The sequence below is a fragment of the Kogia breviceps genome, chromosome 17 (genome assembly GCF_026419965.1).
Source record: "Kogia breviceps isolate mKogBre1 chromosome 17, mKogBre1 haplotype 1, whole genome shotgun sequence".
Lineage (NCBI taxonomy): Eukaryota > Metazoa > Chordata > Mammalia > Artiodactyla > Physeteridae > Kogia > Kogia breviceps.
The window spans coordinates 46,275,293-46,301,286 of NC_081326.1; the positions used below are offsets into that span (position 1 = coordinate 46,275,293).

General features: G+C 36.5%; 1 protein-coding gene across 3 annotated transcripts in view; it reads left to right on the forward strand.

The window, feature by feature from the left end:
• FZD6 (frizzled class receptor 6) overlaps positions 1–24,276 on the forward strand; it is a 36,484-nt gene extending 12,208 nt beyond the window's left edge. For 2 of the 3 annotated variants that reach the window (XM_059043117.2, XM_067017171.1), the window contains exons 3-7: positions 8,974–9,170; positions 11,135–12,152; positions 15,205–15,353; positions 16,547–16,975; positions 21,159–22,659. In XM_059043117.2, the coding sequence (XP_058899100.1) occupies positions 8,974–9,170; positions 11,135–12,152; positions 15,205–15,353; positions 16,547–16,975; positions 21,159–21,327 (1,962 nt within the window). In that variant the 3' untranslated portion in view covers positions 21,328–22,659. Of the gene's footprint in view, positions 1–8,973; positions 9,171–11,134; positions 12,153–15,204; positions 15,354–16,546; positions 16,976–21,158; positions 22,660–23,071 lie in introns of those variants that run through there. The other variant, XM_059043119.2, reaches the window with a different exon arrangement.
• The last annotated feature ends 1,718 nt before the right edge of the window (positions 24,277–25,994 follow it).

The following is a 25,994-nucleotide window of genomic DNA, read 5'->3' on the forward strand; positions in this document are numbered from 1 at the left end:
AGCACTTACCATGCTAAATACTAGTTTAATAATATGATATTCTGAGTATAAGATTAAGGACACAAGAAATGTCACAATGAGTCAGGTTAGTAGTCTTTCCATCTCATTAAAGGTTTGGTTTCTGAGAATGATACCTAGGACATTTTATGGAAGAAAAAAGATTCCTGTCAAGAATTTTATTTAAACAATTAGGGAAATATGCTCATTCTGTTTTTTCAACCATTTGGGATGAGTTCAATACAGGCTGACTATCCATTATTTAAAGTGCTATTATTTGTTCTAAAATTACCTGTTCCAGGGAATTCCCTGGTGTCCTGTGGTTAGGACTCCAAGCTTGCACTGCAGGGGGCACGGGTTCGATCCCTGGTCGGGGAACTAAGATACCGCAAGCTGCGTGGTGTGGCCCCAAAATTTTTTTTTTAGATAGATAGATTGATTTTAAAAATTACCTGCTTCAGGAGGTACATGTATCATCTGAATATGATAAACATAGTTTGAGGTTTTACTGTCTTTGATTAATGTGTCCTATGAACATTTGTTGAGTTTTGTTTCATGTTAGAAGATTCTCAGTCCTCTTTTGATATCCTTCTTCCCCTTCATTCTTATTGGCATTCCTGCCTGTCTCACGCTTTGGGGAAGGGTAAGTTTCAGGGAGAGTTGGGTGGCAACTTAGTATCAGGGTTACAGAGGATAGATCTGGAGTCATTTGGACCCAGGTTCCTATCCTGGTTGCCACTTACTACTTATGTGACCCTATGAAAGGTACTCTTAGAGCCTCAGTTTCCTCATCTGCAAAGTGGAGATAAGAACATCCCTCTCAGGGACTTCCCTGGTGGCACAGTGGTTAAGAATCCGCCTGCCAATGCAGAGGATGCGGGTTCAATCCCTGGTCCTGGAAGATCCCACATGCCGCAGAGCAACTAAGCCTGTGGACCACAACTACTGAGCCCATGCACTGCAACTACTGAAGCCTGTGCTCCACAAGAGAAGCCACCGCAATGAGAAGCCCGAGCAAAAAGAACATCCCTCTCACAGGACTGTTGTAAAAACAACTGGTATATGAGAAAGCACAGTGCTTAGTTTATGGTAGGTGCTGAATAAATCTCATTTATCATCAGTAGCATTAGCTCAGGAATAAGGGCACTTAATTCTAATTTAGGCTAGATTTGGGGATTTCAGTAACAATTTCAATGAGAAATTGGATTTCATTTTCTCACTTGTAATCTGAGAAAATGGATTAGCTCAGTAATTTTCAAACTGTGATCTCTGGAGGTGCTTTGAGGTCACTGGTGGGGAAGGGGAGCAGTGAGAGGTGTCTCAGAGGGAGGGCTTCCTGTTCAGCGGGAGCATCTGTGCTTTTATTTATTTAATATATTAAGCTTCTTTGTAACCTCTTAGTTAAAGAACCTATTCCTTGGCAGAATACACACACACATTTTAAAAACAACAGTCTTAAAAGTCTACTCAGGTCCCTTCCAAGTCTAAAAAAATTTCTTTATGTCTATTAGTTTGCAACGGAGCTTGAACATTAGTAACCCACACTAGATCTGCTCTGAAGACATGTTTTGTTTGTCCTGTAGATTATTTTAAATGTTCATATTAAAAATTTTTTTAATTTGGAGATTCCACATACAAATCCAGGTTCTGTTTTCTTATGAAAAATTGAAATACCTAACAGCTCTGTGCTCCCACTCTCCAATAAGAGTCCACGAGAACTGAGTAGCAGCTGCTCCCCAGCTACTCCTGCTATCTCATACCCTTCTGAATTTATCTGCCTAGCCACTGCAGGCATTTGAGTTTTCAGCATCTGATTTATCCCTGCAGATTGCATGAACAGCAGCGTTTTTGGATTAACCAGTGTTGGCACTCTAGAAGAATTAAACAGAGGATGTGACTTGCCATGTTTGCCCCATAAGAAAATTGTTCTAATATAGCAAAAAGTACATGTGTTACTTTCATTTTGTCTGCCCTGGACAATAATAGTTCTTAAGTGCTGACCATCAATTTATTTATAGCTATTGTAGAATGGCTTCTGAGTTAGAAGAATTAAACAGTGTGTTTTAATTATTTCCATCATAAGATTTGATTTCCAGACACGCAAAATTTGTAGGAACTAGGCTTACTTGGAACAGGAAACAAAGAGGTAAATGCTACCAGTTGCCCATGCCTCCCTTTATTCCACCTCAGTCTGAGAGGAGGATACTCATACAAGCTGGGCGTTCTCCCCCTCCAGACAGAGAAAATTGAGAAAAGTACCCTACTGTTTGCTCTCCAACAGGCTCTTGTTAGGTGGCAAAGGGTTAGGCCTCAGCACCATTCAGATAAGGGAGACACAGTGTACAACCGTGGCAGCCCTGTCTTTGCTCAGTCACTTTGCCCCATCAGGGCAGGGTGAATTCTCCACTGGTCCAAAGTCCTCCACAGCTCTTGTCCTCTAATTGTTGGGTGTGGGTTCTGTATGTGCCCTTTAAATGAGACTTGTTAATTGTAGTATTGTAATCACATCTCATATTTACCTATTAATCTTGTCTGCTTTGTCTTTCATTTACTAAGAAATATGAATTGAAATTTCTGATTGTGATCATGGAATTGTCCACTTCTCCATGTAGATTTGTTGCTTTTCATTTTACATATTTTATACTATTTTATTAGGCGTATGCACTGCTCAGCAATGCATTTTAATGTATATCTGTTGCAGTTTATCTAGAATCTGAATGTTTTGTGGCCAGAGATATTTAATTGGTCATAGTGCTGAAAATAGAAGTCCTCATTCTATTTATTTTTCAGAGATGTCTCAGTGTTCATAGCTCACTGATGAGACCCTTCCCCTGTTTTTTGTACAGCTATAGATTTTCTTTTTTATCTTTAAACATTTTCTCACATTTCAGTGGTATTTGGAAATGAAGAAGACAATATATAAGTTCAGTGCATTGATTCAGATTTTTGAATCCAATTTTTCATCTAACTCTACATGTTCTCTTTGGATAATTACATTCAATTATTTCAGTTACTGTTTTTATAATGATGACTTCCACATCTATATCCTTAACCTAAAGTCTCTCGCCTGCAGAGCTCTATTTGTTTAACTTCCTGTTAGTAGACATCCACACTCAAATGTCCCACAGGCACTTCATACTGTCCATCAACAGGTGAATGGATAAACAAGTTATGGTATAGCCATACAATAGAGTACCACTCAGCAATTAAAAAGAATGAAGTATTGATACACAGAACAACAGGATGAATCTCAAAATGATGCTGAGTGAAAGAAGCCAGACAAAAAAGAGAATATACTGTATAAATTTATGAAAAATTCTACAAAATACCACTCTTTAGTGACAGAAAACAGATCAGTGGTTGCCAGGGAATGTTACAGGTGGGGGAAGAGGGTGTTGATGAGAGGGGAGATGAGAGGAGAGATTACCAAGAGGCAAGAGGAAGCTTCTGGTAGTGATGGATGAATTGTTACCTTGATGATGGTAATGGTTTCAAAACCCATCAATGTGTGGACTTTATACATGTTCAGCTTATCATACATCGATTGTACCTGAATAAAGCTGGGAAAAAACCCTCATTATTAAAGACTTTTAACAGAAAAACAATAATTCTTGTCCACTGTTCTCTATCCCCACCCAGTCCTCCGTCCCAGTGGCAGCCACTTTGAACTCTTTTAGGTGTTCCTCTGCTACATAGGCCATATTCTACCTAATATGCTTAGTGTGTTATTTGGATTCATCAGTTTAGAACTTCAGGCAGTAGACTTTTCGTCTTTCCTTCATTATGGTAGTTGATAATATATTTCTCTTACTTTACTACTTTTACTTCTCCTCTCAACCTCCTAATACAATTATTTTTTTCACTGCTGAATCAAGTAGTATACTTTGATTGCATTTATTTCCATAAACCCTCCCCCGCCACGTAGTTAATACAGCAATTGCATTTTTCCCCATTTGCTTTTTTTTCTGTACCTATGGTTAATTTTTTTTTAGATGTCCCAGCAGACCTGTTAGACATATAGCTGTAATTATCTCAGATGCTCAGAATATCATATAATCTGTCAGTTCCAATCCCGCACTCCCATCCCCTTGGAGATCTTCCTCCTTCAGCTGTCTGACCTCCTATCAATATGCTCTGACTTCTTTCTGGTCTAAATGCGTAGCTGTTGTGCTGTGGCTTCCCCTTGCCATGCTTAGTGTTGGATCAACTAATTCCCGAGTCCCATGTCATTTTCCTTCCTAGTTTATTCATGTACTCCTTCAGTTGGTTTTAGGAATACTACATCCTCTAGTTGCTTCCTAAAAAAGCATATTTGAAAGTTAAAAATTTTGCTTCCTTACAGGACCAAAAAGGTCATTATTTTACTGTCACCTAAATGTTTGGTTGGGTATAGCATTCTAGGTTGAAAGTAATATTCCTTCAGAATTTTAGAAATTATTTCTGCATTGCCTTCTAGCATCTGATATTACCAAATAGTCAGAATTTAATTCCTTTGCATGTGACCTGTTTCTTTCTATCTGGAAATATTTATGATCTTTTCTTTATCTTGATGCTCTGAAATTTTTGGACATGACTTGTCATTGTTCATTCATTGCTCTGGATAGTTACTATTTATTCAGTACATATTTATAGAGAAATCACTCTACACACACACAGGTCTAGGCACTGTGGATACAGCAGTTAAAAAAAAAATAGATAAAATCCCTTCTGCTCATGGAATTTACATTCTAGTGGTGAAGGCAGAAATTATGAAATAAACTAGTGAACATATAAACTAGTAACATAATGAAATGTCACATACTGAGAAGGACTATAAAGAAATACAAAACATAATAATGGAACTGAGAATGACAGTATAATTTTTTATGTAGGGTGGGCAGGGAATGCGTCTCTGAGGTAAGCGTTGAGCAGAGACCCAAGCAATGTGACTACCTGGTGGAAGAGTGTTCTAGATGAAGGGAATGGCAAATGCAAATCCTGAGGCAGACATATACGTGGAATGCTGAGAAGCAAAAGGCCCGTTTGGTGGCAATGGAGTAAGAAAAGGAGTTACGAAATGAAACTGGAGACATCACTAAGGGCCAGGAAATTTAGGGCCTTATAGGACTTGGTAAGGACTTTGAAATTTTTTCTGTTGGGGTCTTTTGAACAAGGACAAACTTGCATTTTAAAGAATCGCATCTGTAGGAGTATGGATTGGTACAGAAATTGTAAGATTAGCAAGAGTGGTAAGTAGTGAGACCTGTTAGGAGGCTATTTCAGTAGTCTAGGTGAAATATATACTGGCTGAGATGTAGTAACTTAATAACAGTGAGAAATGGTCACATTTGAAATATATTTTGGAAGGAGAGCCAATAGGATTTGCTGATGGATTGGATATGGGGTAAGAGAAAGAGAGGAGTAGAGGATGAATGTTTAGATTCTTGGCCTGAGTAACTTGGTGAATGGTAGTACCACATTACTGAGATGGGAAGACTAAGGGAGTGTTTTGGGGATAGGGTGTAGTGGGTTTGAGTTGTGTTTTGGACATGGTGGGTTTGAGATAGTGTGTTGACAGCCAAGTGGAGTTGTCCAGAAGGCAGATGGTCATTCAAGTCTAGGGTTCACAGGAGAGATGGAGGCCAGAAATAAATTTGTGAATCCTTCATGTATAGTTGGTATTTAATACCATGATTCTGGATTAGTTTCTCCTGAGGAGTGGGTATACATAGGGTAGAGGTCTGAGGATTGAGCCCTGGAGCTCTTCAATATTGAGACTTGAGAAATGGAAGAAATCAGAAAAGGAACAGACAGTGAGATCTGTAGAAATTCAGGAAAATTCGTATTCTAGAAGCCAAATGAAAAAAGTGTCTCAGGAGGAGGACAGGATCCCACTGTGTCAAATGTTAAAGAGTTGAGTAGGATGAGGACTCAGAACTGACCATTGGATTTGACAATTTGAAGTTTATTGGTAACCTTGACAAGCTGTTTCATTAAAGTATGGGGACAAAACCTGATTGGAGAGTGGGCTCAAAAGGAAATGGAAGAGCAGAATTGGAGAAAGTGGGTAAAGACAACTGTTTTCAGGGTTTTTTCTATAAAGAGGAAGAGAAAAATGAAATAATAGCTGGGTGGGGGTGGGAATGTGGAGTCAAGGAAAGTTTTTTTGTTTTCTTTAATTTTTGGCTGCACTGGGTCTTTGTTGCTGCATGCGGGCTTTCTCTAGTTGCGGCGAGCAGGGGCTACTACTGTTGGTTGCGATGCGCGGGCTTCTCATTGCAGTGGCTTCTCCTGTTGTGGAGCACAGGCTCTAGGCTCACAGGCTTCGGTAGTTGTGGCATGCAGGCTCTGGAGCGCAGGCTCAGTAGTTGTGGTGCACAGGCTTAGCTGCTCCGCGGCATGTGGGATCTTCCCGGACCAGGGATCGAACCCGTGTCCCCTGCATCGGCAGGCAGACTCTCAACCACTGCGCCATCAGGGAAGCCCAAGGAAAGATTTTTTTTTTTTTTTATGGTGAGAGATAATAGAGTAAGTTTGTATGAGAGGGGAAATCACTGTAACACAGAGGGGGAAATTACTGCAAGAATAGGAGACAGGACAGTCACCAGAGCAAAGTCCTTGACTAGACAAGTGGGAAGAGATCCAGTGTACAAATGGAAGACTTGGTTGGTTAGGAGTTCAAGCTGTTCAGCCATTGAAATAGTGAAGGCAGAGAATGTGGATAAGCTGCAGTTAGGTTTGGTAACTTTTGTGAGAGAATAAGGAAGTTGTCTTCTGGTTATTTCTGATTTCTCAGTGAACTAGGAACAGAATCATTAACTGAGAGGATGGCGAGTGGAACTGGAGGTTTGAAAAAAGAGGAGAATGTGAGAGAGATCTCTGTAAAACAGAGTTCATTGACTGACGTTTTACCCCAGAAATGTTTTAGTAGCAGGATTGCAGTGTGCTGCCAACCTTTTCAGTGTGGAAACTGGTATCCTTCTGTTCTGAGAAATGTTCTTAATTTCTTCTTTGATAATCACCCCAACTCGCATTTTCCTTGTTTCTTTCTGGAAGTCCTTTAGTCAGGAGTTGGACACTTGGAGTGATCCTCCTATTGTCCATCTCTTCCTTCAGCTTTATCTTCTAATCCTTCTATAGAGTTTTAAATTTCAGCTATCTTACTATTTTTAAATTTTCCATAGCATCTTATTCTTTTTTAATGGAAGCGATAACTTCTCACTTAAGTTATTCAGGGTTTTGTTTGTTTTGTGATTTGTTTTCTTCTGTTCCCTGCATAGTCTCTATTTCCTCCAAATTTCCTTTTATCTGCTTGCTTGTTTTGGTCTCTGTCTTTCATGATGCTTTCTTCAAATGCCTGATGATCCTTGGCTGCCTGTTCATGTTTGTGGGGCCCTGAAAAGCTCTGTGTGCATGAATGGGACTGGTCACCGGTGGGCTTTGTGGTAAGGTGAGCTTGAGGTTGAGTAGCTTTTTCATTGTCAATATGTAGAGAGAGGTCTTTTCTCCAAGACTCTTGGGTTTTTTCAAAGATTGGGGATGGTAGGTATATGCCTGTTTGCCAGCCTTTTGGGAATAGAGCAGGAAAGAAGGTGAGGACTTCCTGTTTCTGTAGGTAGACTCTTACTCAGTCCCCCTTTCGTCACTGTGGATTGTACTTCTGCCCTGCTCTGTGCCTGATACCCAAGTGCAGAACGTCTCTAGTGCCATCTCTTCTGGAAACATCTCTGGTAGAATGCGGTGGTCATCTGGCTGTGTGGGTGGGGATAGGGGGTGACATAGTGAGGAAGTAATTTGTAAACATTCCTCCAATTTTAGCCTTTTATGCTACTTGGTGCTTCAAAGAACTGAGACTCTCAGATTCTTTAGGGCAAATCAGCTCATTCTCATGTGAATCCCTCCACTCCAGCTTTGTCCCGTTAAGTGACTTATCACTCCTCTAATAGCTTTCTGTTGCTCAAAGTTTAGGGCTTTCTTTTTTGTTGTTTTGTTTCATTTTTGTTCTTTGGAAAACTCAGATATGCTAATGTAGTTTCTCTTGTTCACTTACTAATAGATTAGTACCTTTTTTTTCTTTATTGTCATGTTACTAAGGAAGCAAGGAGGAGCGAAAGGAGATAAACATATGTGCTCAATCTACCATGTTTTTCCAGAACCTATCCACACTCTCTAAAGGGTAATCACAATAACTAATATTTATTGAGTACTTACCTGTATGCCAGACACTGATATAAATGCTTTACATTTATTAACTTAGTATTCATAACGATCTTATGAGACAGGTACTGTTATTATTGCCAGTTTACAGATGAAGAAACTAAGGCACACAGAATTTATGTAACTTGCCAAAGGTATAAAACTAGTAAATGTGGAGCTAGCATTCAAACTTAGCTGTCAGACTGTAGAGACACCTCCTGCTTACAACTCTCCCATAGTATCCCACTCCTTATTTTTAAATCCAAGCAATTTAGCATGTCATCCATGCTCTCCGTGATCAGGTCCAGAGAACCTCTCCAGTCTCATCTCTCTCTACTCTGTCCTTGACTTCACCTCTTTGACCTTATCTTGTAGTCATACTGGACTTCTTGCCCTGAATTCTCCATGTTCTTGTGATACTCATACCTTTTTTCATGCTGTTCCCTCCACCCCAAACAATCCTTTATTCTCTAGAATGCACAGTAAAGTGTTAAGGTATTTTAGCATATACTTACAAATTAAATATTTGTATGATCTATTTCATCTAGCAATCAACTCATACTTTTGATTTGTTTTGTTTTAGCATGTCTTCTTGAAAAATGCATAGTTGAGTAAAATAATATTTCACTGTGTATTAAGGGTTCTTATGTCTAACTAAACAAAATTATCTCCTCAAATTTGATTATATTGAGAGTGAGATTTAAAGATTCTTTTGGAGACTAAGTGAAAAAGTATATACTAAAAAATTCATTTGTTATATTAAAATGTTTTCTAACCTTATCTTACTGTTTTTCTTAATAGCTTTTTCTTCCTCTTGCAAATCTGGAATGTTCACCAAATGTTGAAACTTTCCTTTGCAAAGCTTTTGTACCAACCTGCACAGAGCAAATTGATGTGGTTCCACCCTGTCGTAAATTTTGTGAGAAAGTGTATTCTGACTGCAAAAAATTAATGGACACTTTTGGGATCCGATGGCCTGAGGAACTTGAATGTGACAGGTAAATTATGTTTTCAGCTGAAAGCTACTGATGATATTTCAATATTGGTATTAATTTTCCAGAATATTAGTGACAGGCTTTCATTATTTAAGTCAACAGCTGTTTACTGCACACTTAATATATATTAGGTATTTACTATATATCAACACTGTAAACAGTGGTGAGCAAAACCAGACTTGGTTCTTGTTTTCAGGGAACTCACAGTGGGGTGGAAGGAACAGAGAATAATCAAATAATCATAAAAATAAATGCAAAATTACAACCGTGTTAATACAACAAATGAGGGTACATAGTTCTATGAGAATGTGTCATGGTGCCTTTGCCCTAAACTGGGGAGAAATGGGCCTTATTATCAATTCATGGACCTTTTTGCATCTGTCTTGATTAATTACTTTTATCTCCTATTCTCTAGACATTGGGAGCTTGTAATTTGAAATATTATACTAACATAATGACACCTCATATAATAAATCTAGGAAGGAAGGTGGCTCTCTTTTTGTTTCTTTATCTGTAGACTGAAGAAACTACAGACCCTTATGGAACTCATACATTTCTGGTAGATACATAATCACTTTCCAGAACAACTTAATTCATAGTAAAGGTGAAGATGCTCATGCCACACATCTTAGGAGATCCCCTTCTATAGAAACTTTTTCACAAACAAGGAATCGTAAGCAAGAATACTTATTGTAGCATTATTTGTAATTTTTTTTAAATGAGAAAAAGTCTGAAAGTCCACTGTAAGAATGATAAGTAAATTGTGATGTACTTACACACTAGAATACTACTATACAGTTATAAGATGAAGGCAGTTGACCCACATCTGTCAATATGGATAAATCTAAAAATTATAGCATAAGTAAAAAAAAAAGTATGATGTATATAGCACAATGTTATTTATATAAAGTTCAAAACCTGTAAAATAATACTATATAACACTGTAGATGGAAAATAACATAATAAAATATTTTAAAATGCATGAGGAGAAATAAAAACTGAACTTGTAGTAATGAATAATTTGGAAGAGAGAGAAAAGAGAATAGGACCAGAAAGGGGTCCCAAACTGTATCTGTAATGTTATATTGCTTTATTTAAAAAGATATAAAACAAAACTGACATACTATCTTTTGAAAAAGCTTGTAGATACATCTGTGTTGTTTTTATGGGCATATGTTTTATTATTTTCTATTCTTATCTAAAACATATTTCAAACGCTTTCTCCTTAAAAACCTTCACTAATTTCTAAACTATGTAGATCCTCCAAAATAATTCTGATGTGTGGAGATAACTCAGTGATAAAGTTCTGCACAAAACAGCAATATCCCTTTCTATCACTCCGGTCTGCCCATAAACAAGGGAGGCAAACAGCCACACTGCAACAAAATGGTGATGTGAGTTAAGCTGGTCCTCGGCCTTCCTCTTCTTGCCCTTCTTTATGAGCTTAGATATCACTTGAACTCTGTCCTCTCCATCCAGGAAATGATCTCATTTCAGTTATTTTAGTTGTCATCACCTTACTATGTGGCTGATCTACTTTGCTCATGGATGCTAGAAAATAAAAACTAATTTCCCCAAGACATATTTCAAATGCTTAAACAGACAAGCCAGAATTTTTTTGTCTAGAGAATACCAATCAAGATAAATTCTTTCTTAAGTACTTAGTCTTGAAACCAGAAATTATTTAACAATTATTAATTGATTGTTTTCTGAGTAAGGGAGTTTTCATGTTCACTTGCCTGATACTTAATATATTTGTTAGTGTGTTGGGGCGTCATTAACACCTACAAGTTTTTAGTCAACTTCAAAACTTTCTCCCCAGCTCTAAAGCTGTAATCTGTTTAAGCTCGTATGTCTTCCCATCAGTTATGAATGCATAAGGAAATATTTTATAGTTGGAAAACAGAGTATTAAAATAGTGACTCAAAAATGTCAACTTCATGTATTATTTTTTAAAATCTTTACAGATTACAGTACTGTGATGAGTCTGTTCCTGTAACTTTTGATCAACACACAGAGTTTCTCAGTCCTCACAAGAAAACAGAACAAGTCCAAAGAGACATTGGATTTTGGTGTCCAAGGCATCTTAAGACTTCTGGGGGACAAGGCTATAAGTTTCTGGGAATTGACCAATGTGCACCTCCATGCCCCAACATGTATTTTAAAAGTGATGAGCTAGAGTTTGCAAAAAGTTTTATTGGAATAGTTTCAATATTTTGTCTTTGTGCAACTCTGTTTACATTCCTTACATTTTTAATTGATGTTAGAAGGTTCAGATACCCTGAGAGACCAATTATATATTACTCTGTCTGTTACAGCATTGTATCTCTTATGTACTTCATTGGATTCTTGCTAGGCAATAGCACAGCCTGCAATAAGGCAGATGAGAAACTAGAACTTGGTGACACAGTTGTTCTAGGCTCTCAAAATAAGGCTTGCACCGTTTTGTTTATGTTTTTGTATTTTTTCACAATGGCTGGCACTGTGTGGTGGGTGATTCTTACCATTACTTGGTTCTTAGCTGCTGGGAGAAAATGGAGTTGTGAAGCCATTGAACAAAAAGCAGTGTGGTTTCATGCTGTTGCATGGGGAATGCCAGGCTTTCTGACCGTTATGCTTCTTGCTATGAACAAAGTTGAAGGAGACAATATTAGTGGAGTTTGCTTTGTCGGCCTTTATGACCTGGATGCCTCTCGCTACTTTGTACTCCTGCCACTGTGCCTTTGTGTGTTTGTTGGGCTCTCTCTTCTTTTAGCTGGCATTATTTCCTTAAATCATGTTCGACAAGTTATACAACATGATGGCCGGAACCAAGAGAAACTAAAGAAATTTATGATTCGAATTGGAGTCTTCAGTGGCCTGTATCTTGTGCCATTAGTGACACTTCTTGGATGTTACGTCTATGAGCAAGTGAACAGGATAACCTGGGAGATAACTTGGGTCTCTGACCATTGTCGTCAGTACCACATCCCATGTCCTTACCAGGTAAAACCTATCATTTGTGTTATTTCACTATTTAATTTTAACATGGCAGATGTTCCTTGGAAATATCTTTGAATTAGTCATGACCATAAAATTAGATTTCAGGTAAGAAAATCCAATAGACAGAGGGAGTTGTTCCCTACGCCTCAGTTGAAACTAGGGTAAGTGTCCCAAAAGTTCTTTCCTAAAGTTTTAGCTTCAGTTACAATAGTAAAGTACCTCCTTTAGCTATTCTTTTAAAAATTAAATTGGATTGCAAAGGCAGATGAATAGTACTGCAGAACAGAATCAGAACAGGTCTTGTCATAAGGAGAAAAAGAGAAGTAACTTGCAGGATTTTCCTGGCAGTACAGTGGTTAGGACTTGGAGCTTCCACTTTAGGGGGCCAGGGTTCAATCCCTGATTGGGGAACTAAGACTCTGCAAGCCAAACGGAGCAGCCAAAAAAAAAAAAAGAGAGAGAAGTAGTTGTTTTTAATTCTTCAGTTAGTTGGGGAAACCCTTATTTAGGTTTATAATAAAATGGTGTATATCATCTTATACTTTGCTTGTATATGCTTATAAAAACAGAACTTATGCCAAAACCACCCTGTCATTTCTTATGACAAAACGCACAATTAAAACAAAATACGTTTCATATGTTTCTGATGCTACTGGTTGGATTAAAGTGGTGATTTTAAGATTAAAAAAAAAAAATCTGAAAATGGAAAATCTCTTAAAGCATTTTAGTTTTTTTAAATAGAAACTTTGTTTTTAATAGATTTTATACATTTTCTTGAATATTTATATATGATATTAACTAATTATATTGAGTGTGAGTACTGTCATCACAGTGTATCAGATCAAGCAATGTGTGGGCTGAATTATTTTACATAATTTATATTCTAGAAAATTACTGCACTGTAACACAGTGAAATCTATTTTACATACTGATATGTGGGGATAATGGTTTTACTTGCCTTACATCCTGTCTATAGTGTGTTATCCATTGTCTGTTTTTACTATATGATTAATAAGCGAGCTCTCTTAAAGTGATACTGCTGTATTAAATGTCTCCTAGATTCCTCAGTATTTTTGGCAAACTAGAGGGGGAAGACAACTGTTACATACTACTAAAAAGTTTAAGATATATGATTTTTTATTATTATTTTTAAATTAATTAATTAATTAATTAATTTTTATTTTTAGCTGTGTTGGGTCTTCGTTTCTGTGCGAGGGCTTTCTCTAGTTGCTGCAAGCGGGGGCCACTCTTCATCGCGGTGCGCGGGCCTCTCACTACCACGGCCTCTCTTGTTGTGGAGCACAGGCTCCAGACGCGCAGGCTCAGTAGTTGTGGCTCACGGGCCTAGTTGCTCCGCGGCATGTGGGATCTTCCCAGACCAGGGCTCGAACCCATGTCCCCTGCATTGGCAGGCAGAATCTCAACCACTGCACTACCAGGGAAGCCCAGGATATATGTTTTTTTAAGATTATGTTTCATGTAAAGAAAGAAACGATATTATAAGATAAAGTGAGAAAATTCTAATATTATAGTGGGGAAGGACTTTATGATATAAAATTCAGGAGCTATAAAAGAAAAGATTGCTAAATTTGACTAAGGAAAAAACTTTTTTCAGATTCTGCATGGCAAAAAACCCCACCATCAGGGAGATCACCTCTGTGCTTTGTGACCGCCTGGGGGGGTGGGATAGGGAGGGTGGGAGAGAGGGTGATGCAAGAGGGAGGAGATGTGGGAGCATGTGTGTATGTATAACTGATTTAGTTTGTTGTAGAGGGAAAACTAACACACTATTGTAAAACAATTATACTCCAATAAAGATGTTAAAAAAAATTAAAAAAAAAAAAAAAAAAAAAAAACCCCACCATAATCAAAGTCAGGAGACCAACTGGGAAAATTTATTCACACATCACATCATAATTGAAGAGCTAATTTCCTTATTTATAAAGAGTTCCTATAGATCAATAAGAAAAAAACCAACAATCTGATATAAAAATGAGAAAAGAAGGTATAGAGGGGTCACAAAAAAGGAAAATAAAAAAGCTGTTCTTAAACATATGAAAAATGTTATAAGACAGATGCAAATTAAAGTTATAATAAAATTATATTTCTGCTTATGACAGGTTTTATAACCACTGTATTGATGAAACTGGCAAAATACACGTTCTAGACTTTGCTATTCAATTAGTTCAACCTTCTGTGGAAAGCATTTTGATAATATCTGGCATTTAAAATGCTCATACTCTGATCCTGTCCTTCTGGGAATTTTTCAACAGCTCTGTTCACAAATGTGAGAAATTATATACATACAAAGATAGTCACTGCAACATTATTTGCAACGGCAATAGGTTGGAAATAACCTGAATATCTATTAGTAGGGATAGCTGAATAAATTATAGTTCATCCACACAATGGAACAGCCTTTAAAAAGAATGAAGTGCTCTAGAATGGTCTCCAAGAAATATTACTAAGTGTAAAAAGCAAGATATAATGCATAATGTATAGTATTTTGATACTTGTAACATTTAAAAAATAATATTTGAAAGTTTATGCTTGAAAGAAAAGTATGATTTAATTTTTACAAAATTTCCACATTTTTACATTTTACTGATACTTATTTTGCTCTAAGTTTTTGTAACAAAACATCAACAATGCATAAAGACTCTAAAATAGTATGTGTTATAATGAGTTTAAATGTATTTTTTTATAGATTATAGTGAAGTAAAAGATAAATATTGAGAGGCAGATATTTTGGCAATTATAAGAAGCTGCTGTACTTATAGGGAAAAAAAATGCCAGATATCAAGCCAAGATGTAAGACGTCCTTCCTAAATATATTTAATAAGTATTTTTCCCTTTCTAGCTATATATTTTTATAAAAGTTCTTTGTTCAGAACTTCTATATTACACTTAAAGCACTTTTCATATTATGTTATATCAAACATTTCATAATAAAACAAACTGATTTATACTTTTTGTTCAAGTTTTGCATTGACTGTATAGACTTTTCTCCACTTTAAATGTATCACTAAAATTCTTATTCATTACATTTTTGTAGGCAAAAGCAGAAACTCGACCAGAGTTGGCTTTATTTATGATAAAATATCTGATGACATTAATTGTTGGCATCTCTGCTGTCTTCTGGGTTGGAAGCAAAAAGACATGCACAGAATGGGCTGGGTTTTTTAAACGAAGTCGCAAGAAAGAGTAAGAATCTATTGAATTATCTGACATTGTTTTAAAATAAATAGATCAAATGCCAAGTCATTGTACTGGAGTTTCGTTATGTCAACTGTTGTTTCAAGTTGGAATCTTTTTCATGGAGAGATATGCTTTATTTTAGCATTTGTTACAGTAGTCTTTGACATGTACTATTCTATTGAAATATGAATGAAAAGTTTGTAAAAAGTGCATTTTCTTTCCATGGCTTATAATATATCAAGTATTATTACTGCTATCATTAAGTTCATTGTTTTGGGTTCAGAATTTTAAATAATTTTATCCTTTTTTATCAATGATGAAAGATGAAATGGGTCAAATATATGTAAGGCAGTCTATAGAGTATGATTCAAATGTGATGTACAATCATTACCTTTAAATTTTATTACACATAATACTGACTTAACATGTCACTTATTTGCCTTGCTTACGATGGTAAAAATTTGAGCTTATGGAATATTCTGTAACAATATAGTAGATTTACATTTATGAGTAAATAGTTCATTTTATTTATATATGTTATACATTGTGTACAATCAACAATGTAGTATAGAGTTTTTTAAACTGTTCCCAATTGGTTTGATTAATGAACTCTTTTTGTGGTAAAAATTTCAGAACCTTTTCACAAATAAGTTTTTGAAGTCTGAAGAATTGCATTTAATTGGACTTTAATTTTTTTGAACTCTTATTATATTTCTAACCTGTATCCTGTATTATATCTCTATCCCACACTAACTTCAGAATAACTTGATATAACTTGAATGTTAGAAAGAAAACAATTGCATTTAAACAAAGACCATTAATTATATTCTGTGTTCTTTCTCTCTGGTTTACTTTCATATGTGATATATTTATATATGATACACATACCGATAATCCCCTACTTTATGCTGGTTTGAGTTTTCTTGCCCTCATCTTCTGATTTTGTCTATTTAATTTCTTTCTACTCTTTATGCTGACAAAAGCAACTAACAGTGTATGCACAAAAAGATTTCATTTCATGGCAATCTACTTATATCTCATAGTATTTATAATCCCAGATTTTATAAATAATGTAAGTCATATAGATCGTAACTTTAATGAATTAGGATTTTTGGCACAAGATATGTGATATGCTTTATGATTTCTGTTATAACACTTAACATTTATCAAGTAAACTCTCTCCTTGGATTTTCTTACAGTCCAATCAGTGAAAGTCGAAGAGTACTACAGGAGTCGTGTGAGTTTTTCTTAAAGCACAATTCTAAAGTTAAACACAAGAAGAAGCACTACAAACCAAGTTCACATAAGCTGAAGGTCATTTCCAAATCCATGGGAACCAGCACAGGAGCTACAGCAAATCATGGCACTTCTGCAGTAGCAATCACTAACCATGATTACTTAGGACAAGAAACTTTGACAGAAATACAAACCTCACCAGAAACATCAGTGAGAGAGGTGAGAGCGGATGGAGCGAGCACCTCCAAATTACGAGAACAGGACTGTGAGGAACCTGCCTCCCCAGCAGCATCCAGCACCAAACCCTGCGGGGAACAGACCGATGGGAAAGGCCGGGCAGGCAATGTGAATGATAAGAGCAGTGTGTCTGAAAGTGCACGGAGTGAAGGAAGGTGAGCTTGGACTTTGCTATCTTAAACCATGAATCTTTTGAATACTGCATTGCACATTTTTCATTAAAGCATGACATATCTGGAAAGAAAGCATTCTTTGAGATGACATGTCTATACACTTAATCCAAGGAAGTTTGGGTTTTGCCTATAAATGCTATTTCGTAGTTTAATTCTTAGCATTGAGAAGACCCTTTCATGTTTATTGTTCAAATAGAAAAGTAATGTTCATTTCTGTGGTAATTGTTAACAGTTGGTTGTATATTTAGAGAAATGTTTAAGATTCATATAAAATACAGGCCATTAAGTTTCAATTAGTACTACATTATAGTATTGTCTAAAAGGTATTTGTCAGACTTCCCTAGTGGTGCAGTCGTAAAGAATCCACCTGCCAACACGGGGGACACGGGTTCGAGCCCTGGTCTGGGAAGATCCCACATGCCGCAGAGTAACTAAGCCCACGAGCCACAATTACTGACCTCTCGTGCCTAGAGCCTGTGCTTTGCAACAAGAGAAGCCACCGCAATGAGAAGCCTGTACACCACAATGAAGAGTAGCCCCTGCTCATCACAACTAAAAGCCTGCACATAGCAATGAAGACCCAACGCAGCCAAAGATAAATAATAAATTTAAAAAAAAAAAAATATATATATATATATATATATATATATAAAATAAAGAGAAGCAAGAAGAACTACAATCCTGCAGCCTGTGGAACAAAACCCACATTCACAGAAAGATAGACAACACGAAAAGGCAGAGGGCTATGTACCAGATGAAGGAGCAAGATAAAACCCCAGAAAAACAACTAAATGAAGTGGAGATAGGCAACCTTCCAGAAAGAGGATTCAGAATAATGATAGTGAAGATGATCCAGAACCTCAGAAAAAGAATGGAGGCAAAGATCGAGAAGATGCAAGAAATGTTTAACAAAGACCTAGAAGAATTAAAGAACAAACAAACAGAGATGAACAATACAATAACTGAAAAGAAAACTACACTAGAAGGAATCAATAGTGGAATAACTAAGGCAGAAGAACGGATAAGTGACCTGGAAGACAGAATGGTGGAATTCACTACTGTGGAACAGAATAAAGAAAAAAGAATGAAAAGAAATGAAGACAGCCTGAGAGACCTCTGGGACAACAGTAAACACAACAACATTCACATTATAGGGGTCCCAGAAGGAGAAGAGAGAAAGAAAGGACCAGAGAAAATATTTGAAGAGATAATAGTTGAAAACTTCCCTAACATGGAAAAGGAAATAGCCACCCAAGTCCAGGAAGTGCAGCGAGTCCCATACAGGATAAATCCAAGGAGAAACACGCCAAGACACATAGTAATCAAACTGGCAAAAATTAAAGACAAAGAAAAATTATTGAAAGCAGCAAGGGAAAAATGACAAATAACACAGAAGGGAACTCCCATAAGGTTAACAGCTGATTTCTCAGCAGAAACTCTACAAGCCAGAAGGGAGTGGCATGATATACTTAAAGTGATGAAAGGGAAGAACCTACAACCAAGATTACTCTACCCAGCAAGGATCTCATTCAGATTCGATGGAGAAATCAAAAGCTTTACAGACAAGCAAAAGCTAAGAGAATTCAGCACCACCAAACCAGTTCTACAACAAATGCTAAAGGAACTTCTCTAAGTGGGAAACACAAGAGAAGAAAAGGACCTACAAAAACAAACCCAAAACAATTAAGAAAATGGTCATAGGGACATACACATCGATAATTACCTTAAATGTGAATGGATTAAATGCTCCAACCAAAAGACACAGGTTCGCTGAATGGATACAAAACCAAGACGCATATATATGCTGTCTACAAGAGACCCACTTCAGACCTAGGGACACATACAGACTGAAAATGAGGGGATGGAAAAAGATATTCCATGCAAATGGAAATCAAAAGAAACCTGGAGTAGCAATACTCATATCAGATAAAATAGACTTTAAAATAAAGAATGTTACAAGAGACAAGAAAGGACACTACATAATGATCAAGGGATCAATCCAAGAAGAAGATATAACAATTATAAATATATATGCACCCAACAAAGGAGTACCTCAATACATGAGGCAACTACTAACAGCTATAAAAGAGGAAATTGACAGTAACACAGTAATAGTGGGGGACTTAAACACCCCACTTACACCAATGGACAGATCATCCAAAATGAAAATAAATAAGGAAATAGAAGCTTTAAATGACATAATAGACCAGAGAGATATAATTGATATTTATAGGACATTCCATCCAAAAACAGCAGATTACACTTTCTTCTCAAGTGCACACAGAACATTTTCTAGGATAGATCACCTCTTGGGTCACAAATCAAGCCTCAGTAAATTTAAGAATATTGAAATCATATCAAGCATCTTTTTTGACCACAACGCTATGAGATTAGAAATGAATTACAGGGAAAAAAATGTAAAAAGCACAAACACATGGATGCTAAACAATACGTTACTAAATAACCAAGAGATCACTGAAGAAATCAAAGAGGAAATCAAAAAATACCTAGAGACAAATGATAATGAAAACACGACAATCTAAAACCTATGGGATGCAGCGTAAGCAGTTCTAAGAGGGTAGTTTATAGCTATACAAGACTACCTCAAGAAACAAGAAAAATATCAAACAATCTAACCTTACACCTGAAGGAACTAGAGAAAGAAGAACAAACAAAACCCAAAGTTAGCAGAAGGAAAGAAATCATAAAGATCAGAGCAGAAATAAATGAAATAGAAACAAAGGAAACAATAGCAAAGATCAATAAAACTAAAAGCTGGTTCTTTGAGAAGATAAACGAAATCGATAAACCATTAGCCAGACTCATCAAGAAAAAGAGAGAGACGACTCAAATCAATAAAATTAGAAATGAAAAAGGAGAAGTTACAACAGACACTGCAGAAATACAAAGCATCCTAAGAGACTACTACAAGCAACTCTATGCCAATAAAATGGACAACCTGGAAGAAATGGACAAATTCTTAGAAAGTTATAACCTTCCAAGACTGAACCAGGAAGAAATAGAAAATATGAACAGACCAATCACAAGGAATGAAATTGAAACTGTGATTAAAAATCTTCCAACAAACAAAAGTCCAGGAGCGGATGGCTTCACAGGTGAATTCTATCAAACATTTAGAGAAGAGCTAACACCCATCCTTCTCAAACTCTTCCAAAAAATTGCAGAGGAAGGAACACTCCCCAACTCATTCTGTGAGGCCACCATCACCCTGATACCAAAACCAGACAAAGATACTACAAAAAAAGAAAATTACAGACCAATATCACTGATTAATATAGATGCAAAAATCCTCAACAAAATATTAGCAAACAGAATCCAACAGCACATTAAAAGGATCATACACCATGATCAAGTAGGGTTTATCCCAGGAATGCAAGGATTCTTCAATATACGCAAATCAATCAATGTGATACACCGTATTAACAAACTGAAGAATAAATACCATATGATCACCTCAATAGATGCAGAAATAAATAAATAAGAGGTATTTGTCATTTTATATGAAGATGATTATAAAATGTTATTTTCTGAACATGAAAGGATATTGACATTATCTTTAATTTTTCCAAATGGTCATAGGTGATCCAAACACAGGTAAATATTGAATTAGCCAAAATATTGACAGCTGACTACTTTAAGGTCTCGAGGTTGTCTTACCTCATCTCCTCCCAAATAGGCCAAATGTACCTCCAACAGCTTTTGCATACTGGATTATGTATGATTAGATACATGCCTTTATCTTCCACTTGATTTGTAAACTCCTCGAAGGCAGAGCTGAGTTCGGACTCATCTTTGTGCTCCCAACCTCTCACACAGTGTCTGATCCATGGTAGGAAATCAATAAAAAATTTGCTAAACTGAAGGCAGGAATCAAGCTGTCTTATTCCCCACGAGACACCATGCTCAGCCCATACATGTGTGGTGCTTGATGAAGTTTCTGAAGTTAGCAAAAATTGTATTTGAAAATAAATTATTTGAACTTTGAGGAGTTAAAGAGTATACATAAAGAGTTGATTATTTCTGATAAAAGTGGATACTGGTTGGGAGTAAAACTCATGGAAAGAGAAACAGCAATTATGAGGACAGCTGGAATCACATTTGTGCTTTGGTGTGTATGTACATCAGCTTTTGTTCTTTTATCTAGGGTAACTCCAAAGAGTGATATTACTGAAACTGGCCCGGTACAGAGCAACAGCTTGCATGTTCCCAGGTCTTCAGAGCCAAGCAGCCTCAAAGGCTCCACATCACTGCTTGTTCACTCAGCGTCAGGAGTTGGAAAAGAGCAGGGCACTGGTGGTCACTCAGATACTTGAAAAACAGATCATCGCATTACTAAGAAGTGAATTCCTGTTACACTGGAGGTGACAGTACACTGTCTTATAAGAATCACTGTTATATTCTTCTTCTGCACTTAAAGCTACATTGCCTCCTGTTACACTGGACACAATAGATTCTGAGAATATGATTCATTTCACATAGAGGTTAATTGACAACAGTATACCCCCAAAATGGAAATGTGCAGGTTAATGATATTTTTTAAGTTGTGTGGGAGGAAAGAGTATTAGAGGAACCTTCCTTTTCTATTTATGAAGAGTCTACTCTTGTTAAAAGTATTTTAAGTTGTACTATGCTATTTCACTTTTATGGTATAAAATCAAGATTTTTCTTTGCTGAAGTATTTAAAACTTAACCTTTGTATCTTTTTTTTATATATTTGAAAACAAGTTTATATGTTTTGAGCTTTTTATAGAAATCCTGGAAAGTCTTTTCAAATGTTTTTATTATGTTATTCCAATACCTTATTTTAGCACTGCTTTGGTAGCTTTTACACTGAATTTCTGAGAAAATTGAAAAATAGTGTTATTTTGTAATATAAAAAATAGTTGATACACCAAAAGATGTTATGGGAATTCAACTAAAAAAATCCATTTACTCTACCTTATCATCTTCAGTGTGTGAATTTTATAAAGTCTAGTTGGTTTAGGAATTTCACAGATCTATTATGCAGCTGAAATAAGGTGCTTACTGAGTGTCCACTGTTGATAATATTATGCTGCTGGCTGATCCTTCTGAGTTTTTAAAATAAAATGTCCCGAAGGATTAGTAGATGAAATGTTACTCCTTTATAAATTAAGCCAAGTGCAATTGATTTCCTTTTTTTTATATATCATGACCACCCAAGATTATGTTTGCATGACCATTTACAGTTGCTTATACTTTTGTTTTTTAACATTTAGAATAGTACAGACCCTTTGCATTTGTGCAGTATCTTTCTCAGACATCATGTAGAATTCATCTCTGCAGCTAAATAGGATTTTGCTGAACATTCAGAAATGTGCTAGCAGTGTTAGTGCCAAACAAATGGAAAAAAATGTAGTCCTGATAAACAGAATAAAATGTATTTCATATAACATACTTTGAAATATTAAAGAATTTTCTTAATTTTGTTTCCAATGACTATTATTCCTTGAACAAGGTTTTCTTATACTTTTGGTTTTTTTCTCTATTTAACATTCTGTTAAAGCTTAAAAAGAAAATTATCATGTACTGTATGAAAAAGGTTGTAAATATTAACTTTTCCACATTTTTAAACTTTGTATACAAAAACTTTGTGTGACCTTTTCAGTAATAAAATTTTCTCTGTATATGAGATTGTAGAGTATTCTGTGGTTATACACAGTGGTTCTGGCCCAGGGAGTGGTATAATTTTTCAGAGCAGTGGCTCCATGATTAATAAGCCAGTAGCTTCTTTCTAACTAGAGAAAGAGAAGACAGTCAGGACTTGTATTATTTTCTCTTTGTCACAGTTTCTTCCCAAAATATAATTATAGAGCTATATTTGTCATAACTTTTTAAAGCCAGTTTTAGACCTGAGATATGGGGTAAAGCAAAGGGAACCCAGGCCCCTGCTTTCACTCCTGACAGTGGGAAATAAAACAAGATCATCCTGAAAACGTTACAAAAACCTAATAAGATCATGTGAAATTGCCAGGTTAAGATCTGGGAGAAGAGAAACTCATACTGCCAAGCCCAACATTTGGTTCTTCTTTTGCCTAGGGAGCATCTGATGATTTGGAAAAGCTGGCTGAGACATTAACAGTGCTATCAACAACCTCAAAGTCTGGAGGACAAGAAGGGAGCCAGAATTTTGACCTCAAAGGGATGCATCCAGGAGTAAGATGAACTATATGGAAAGCAACCCCGCTTTGTTATCTGGGTGGACTAGAAAAATCTCTAACCTTGGGATTAGAATACTGTAGTTCTGGATGACTAGTACCCTCAGGCACCAGGCAGAAACAAATGAAAATTTTCTCTGGAGGAAGAAGATGTCATTTTATATACATTGTGAATACTTTTGCAAATGTAATGTCCATTATATAATCAAACATAGTCAGGTATGCAAAAAGACAATACATGAACAAGAATTGGCACAAGCATCAGACAAGAGCAAAAGATCCAGAGATACTCCTAAATTACCAGGCATAGGTTCATTAAACTCATATAACTTAAAAAGATAGCAAGGAAAACAATAATGAGATACTGCTACACACCTATTAAAATGGTTAAAATCCAAGAAACTGACATCAATTTCTGCAGAGGTTATAGAGCAACGGGAACGCTCATTCATTGCTGATAGAAATGCAAAATGGTATAGTCACTTTAAAAACAGCTGGGCGTTTTCTCACACAACTAAATAAGGTCTTACCATATAATCCAGCAATCACACTCCTAGGTGTTTATCCAACTGATTTATAAAGATATGCCACCCTTGAGGTGCAGTATAAGACCCTCCACTCCTTCAGTCTGGACAGCACATAGTGACTTCCTCCCCAAGAATACAGTATGGGAACAGCGTGGGGGAAGAGTATTTGTTACAATAGAGAAACTTGACAAACACTACCTCCACCAGGTGAAGGTCAGTATCAACAGTAGTAAGTCATGTTGAGAGTATGTACCCTTCACACTGTGTGCTGAAAATGGCACTTGACCTCTGTGATCTTCCTCCCCCAAAATCTATAACTTCATTCTAGTCATGACTTGTCCAGTCACATAAATCTAGACAGATGGACATTTTACAAAATACTCCTCAAAACCAGTACTCCTCAAAACTATCAAGATCATCAAAGTCTGAGAAACAGTGACAGCCAAGAAGAGCCTAAGGAGACATGATGTAAATGTAACGTGGTATCCTAGAAAAGAAAAAGTACATTAGATAAAAACTAACAAAATCTGAGTAAAGCATGGGCTTTAGTTTTGTCATTCAATTCAGTGGAATATTCTTTTTTTTAATTTTTTTTCTATTTTTTTAAAAATTTATTTTTATTTTATTTATTTTTGGCTGCGATGGGTCTTCATTCCTGCGTGCGGGCTTTCTCTAGTTGCAGCGAGCAGGGGCTACTTTTCGTTGCGGTGTTCAGGCTTCTCATTGCAGTGGCTTCTCTTGTTGTGGAGCACAGGCTCTAGGCGCACGGGCTTCAGTAGTTGTGGCACGTGGGCTCAGTAGTTGTGGCTTGTGGGCTCTAGAGCGCAGGCTCCGTAGTTTGGCGCACAGGCTTAGTTGCTCCGTGGCATGTGGGATCTTCCCAGACCAGGGCTCGAACCCATGCCCCTTGCCTTGGCAGGCGGATTCTTAACCACTGTGCCACCAGGGAAGTCCCGGGTGGAATATTCTTGAATTATGTATGTGATAAGTTCCTCCCCTCTGCTTGCTCTTTGTCTCTGGAATTCCTTTTCATCAGCTGGATGGATGCTCCAGTTTTCTTATCTTTCCTCTCCTTTTGTTCATCTCTGAATTTTCTCTTTCTAAGAAAATATCTCAAACTTTTCTAAATTTCTATTGAATTTTTATTTTGGCTATCATTTTTTAATTTCACAGAGGCTTTTATCTCCTCTTTTTAAGTAGTATCTTGGAAGATATATAATTTACTTTTTAAAGGTCATAGAAAATATATTAATGTTTAATTTTTATTTTGTAACAGATGACTTTATTAAAGTCCCTTAGTCCCTAATAATTTTGTAGTTGATTTTTCCTGGATTTTCTAGGTGGATGATCTTTTCATCTCAAATAATGATAATTTCATTTCTCACCTGTTGAAGCCAGTAATCATTAATAGTGGTAGCAGCAGGCTTTCTTGTTTATTTTAATGAAAATGCCTATAGTACTCCATCATTAAGAACGATGTTGGCATTTGATATAAGGTGGATATTTTTAACAAGTTAATAAAGAATCCTCTTCCATTTGACAATGATTTTTAGTTAGCAGTAGGTGTTGAATTTTATCAAATAACTTTTTGTTATCAGTATTAATCAAGGGGGCTAACTGCTCTAGCAAACCTCAAAATTTTAGTAGCTTAAGAAACTGTTACCACCCACACGACAGATGCAGATGTCCTTGAGGTAGCCTTCCAAGTGATTATTCAGGACCCATCTCTTCTATCTTGTGACGCCGCCATCCGTTAGGGCTTCAGATTCTTCGGCAGGATTGTCTGCACCCAGCCAGCAGGTGGAGGCAGAGAGACAAAGAGTAACCGACTGCACACACACACAAATATGGGTGCAGCGGGAACTGGCTCACATCATTTTCAGCTAACATTCCATTTGACAGAACTCAGGCACGGAGCCTTACCGAAGTGCAAGGGAGGTTGAGAAACGTGGACTAGGTGTATGCCTGGGAGGGCGAAGAAACAGGCTTAATGAGCAACTGGACAGCAATATTTCAATCTACAAATGTGATGTAGTCAGTACTTTTCCTAGTATGTATAATGTCATCCTTTCATGCTTTGAATAACTAATTGATCATGGTTTATCATTTAATATACTGCTGGATTTGATTTGTTAGTGACTTGTTTAGGATAAAAATTTTCATCTATATCCACCTATATCCCAAATGATGGCTCAACCATGGGCATAATATTTGTAATCAGTAAGCTTGAATTTTTTTTAAATATTCATTTTTAATAACAAAACTTCAAAACCATCA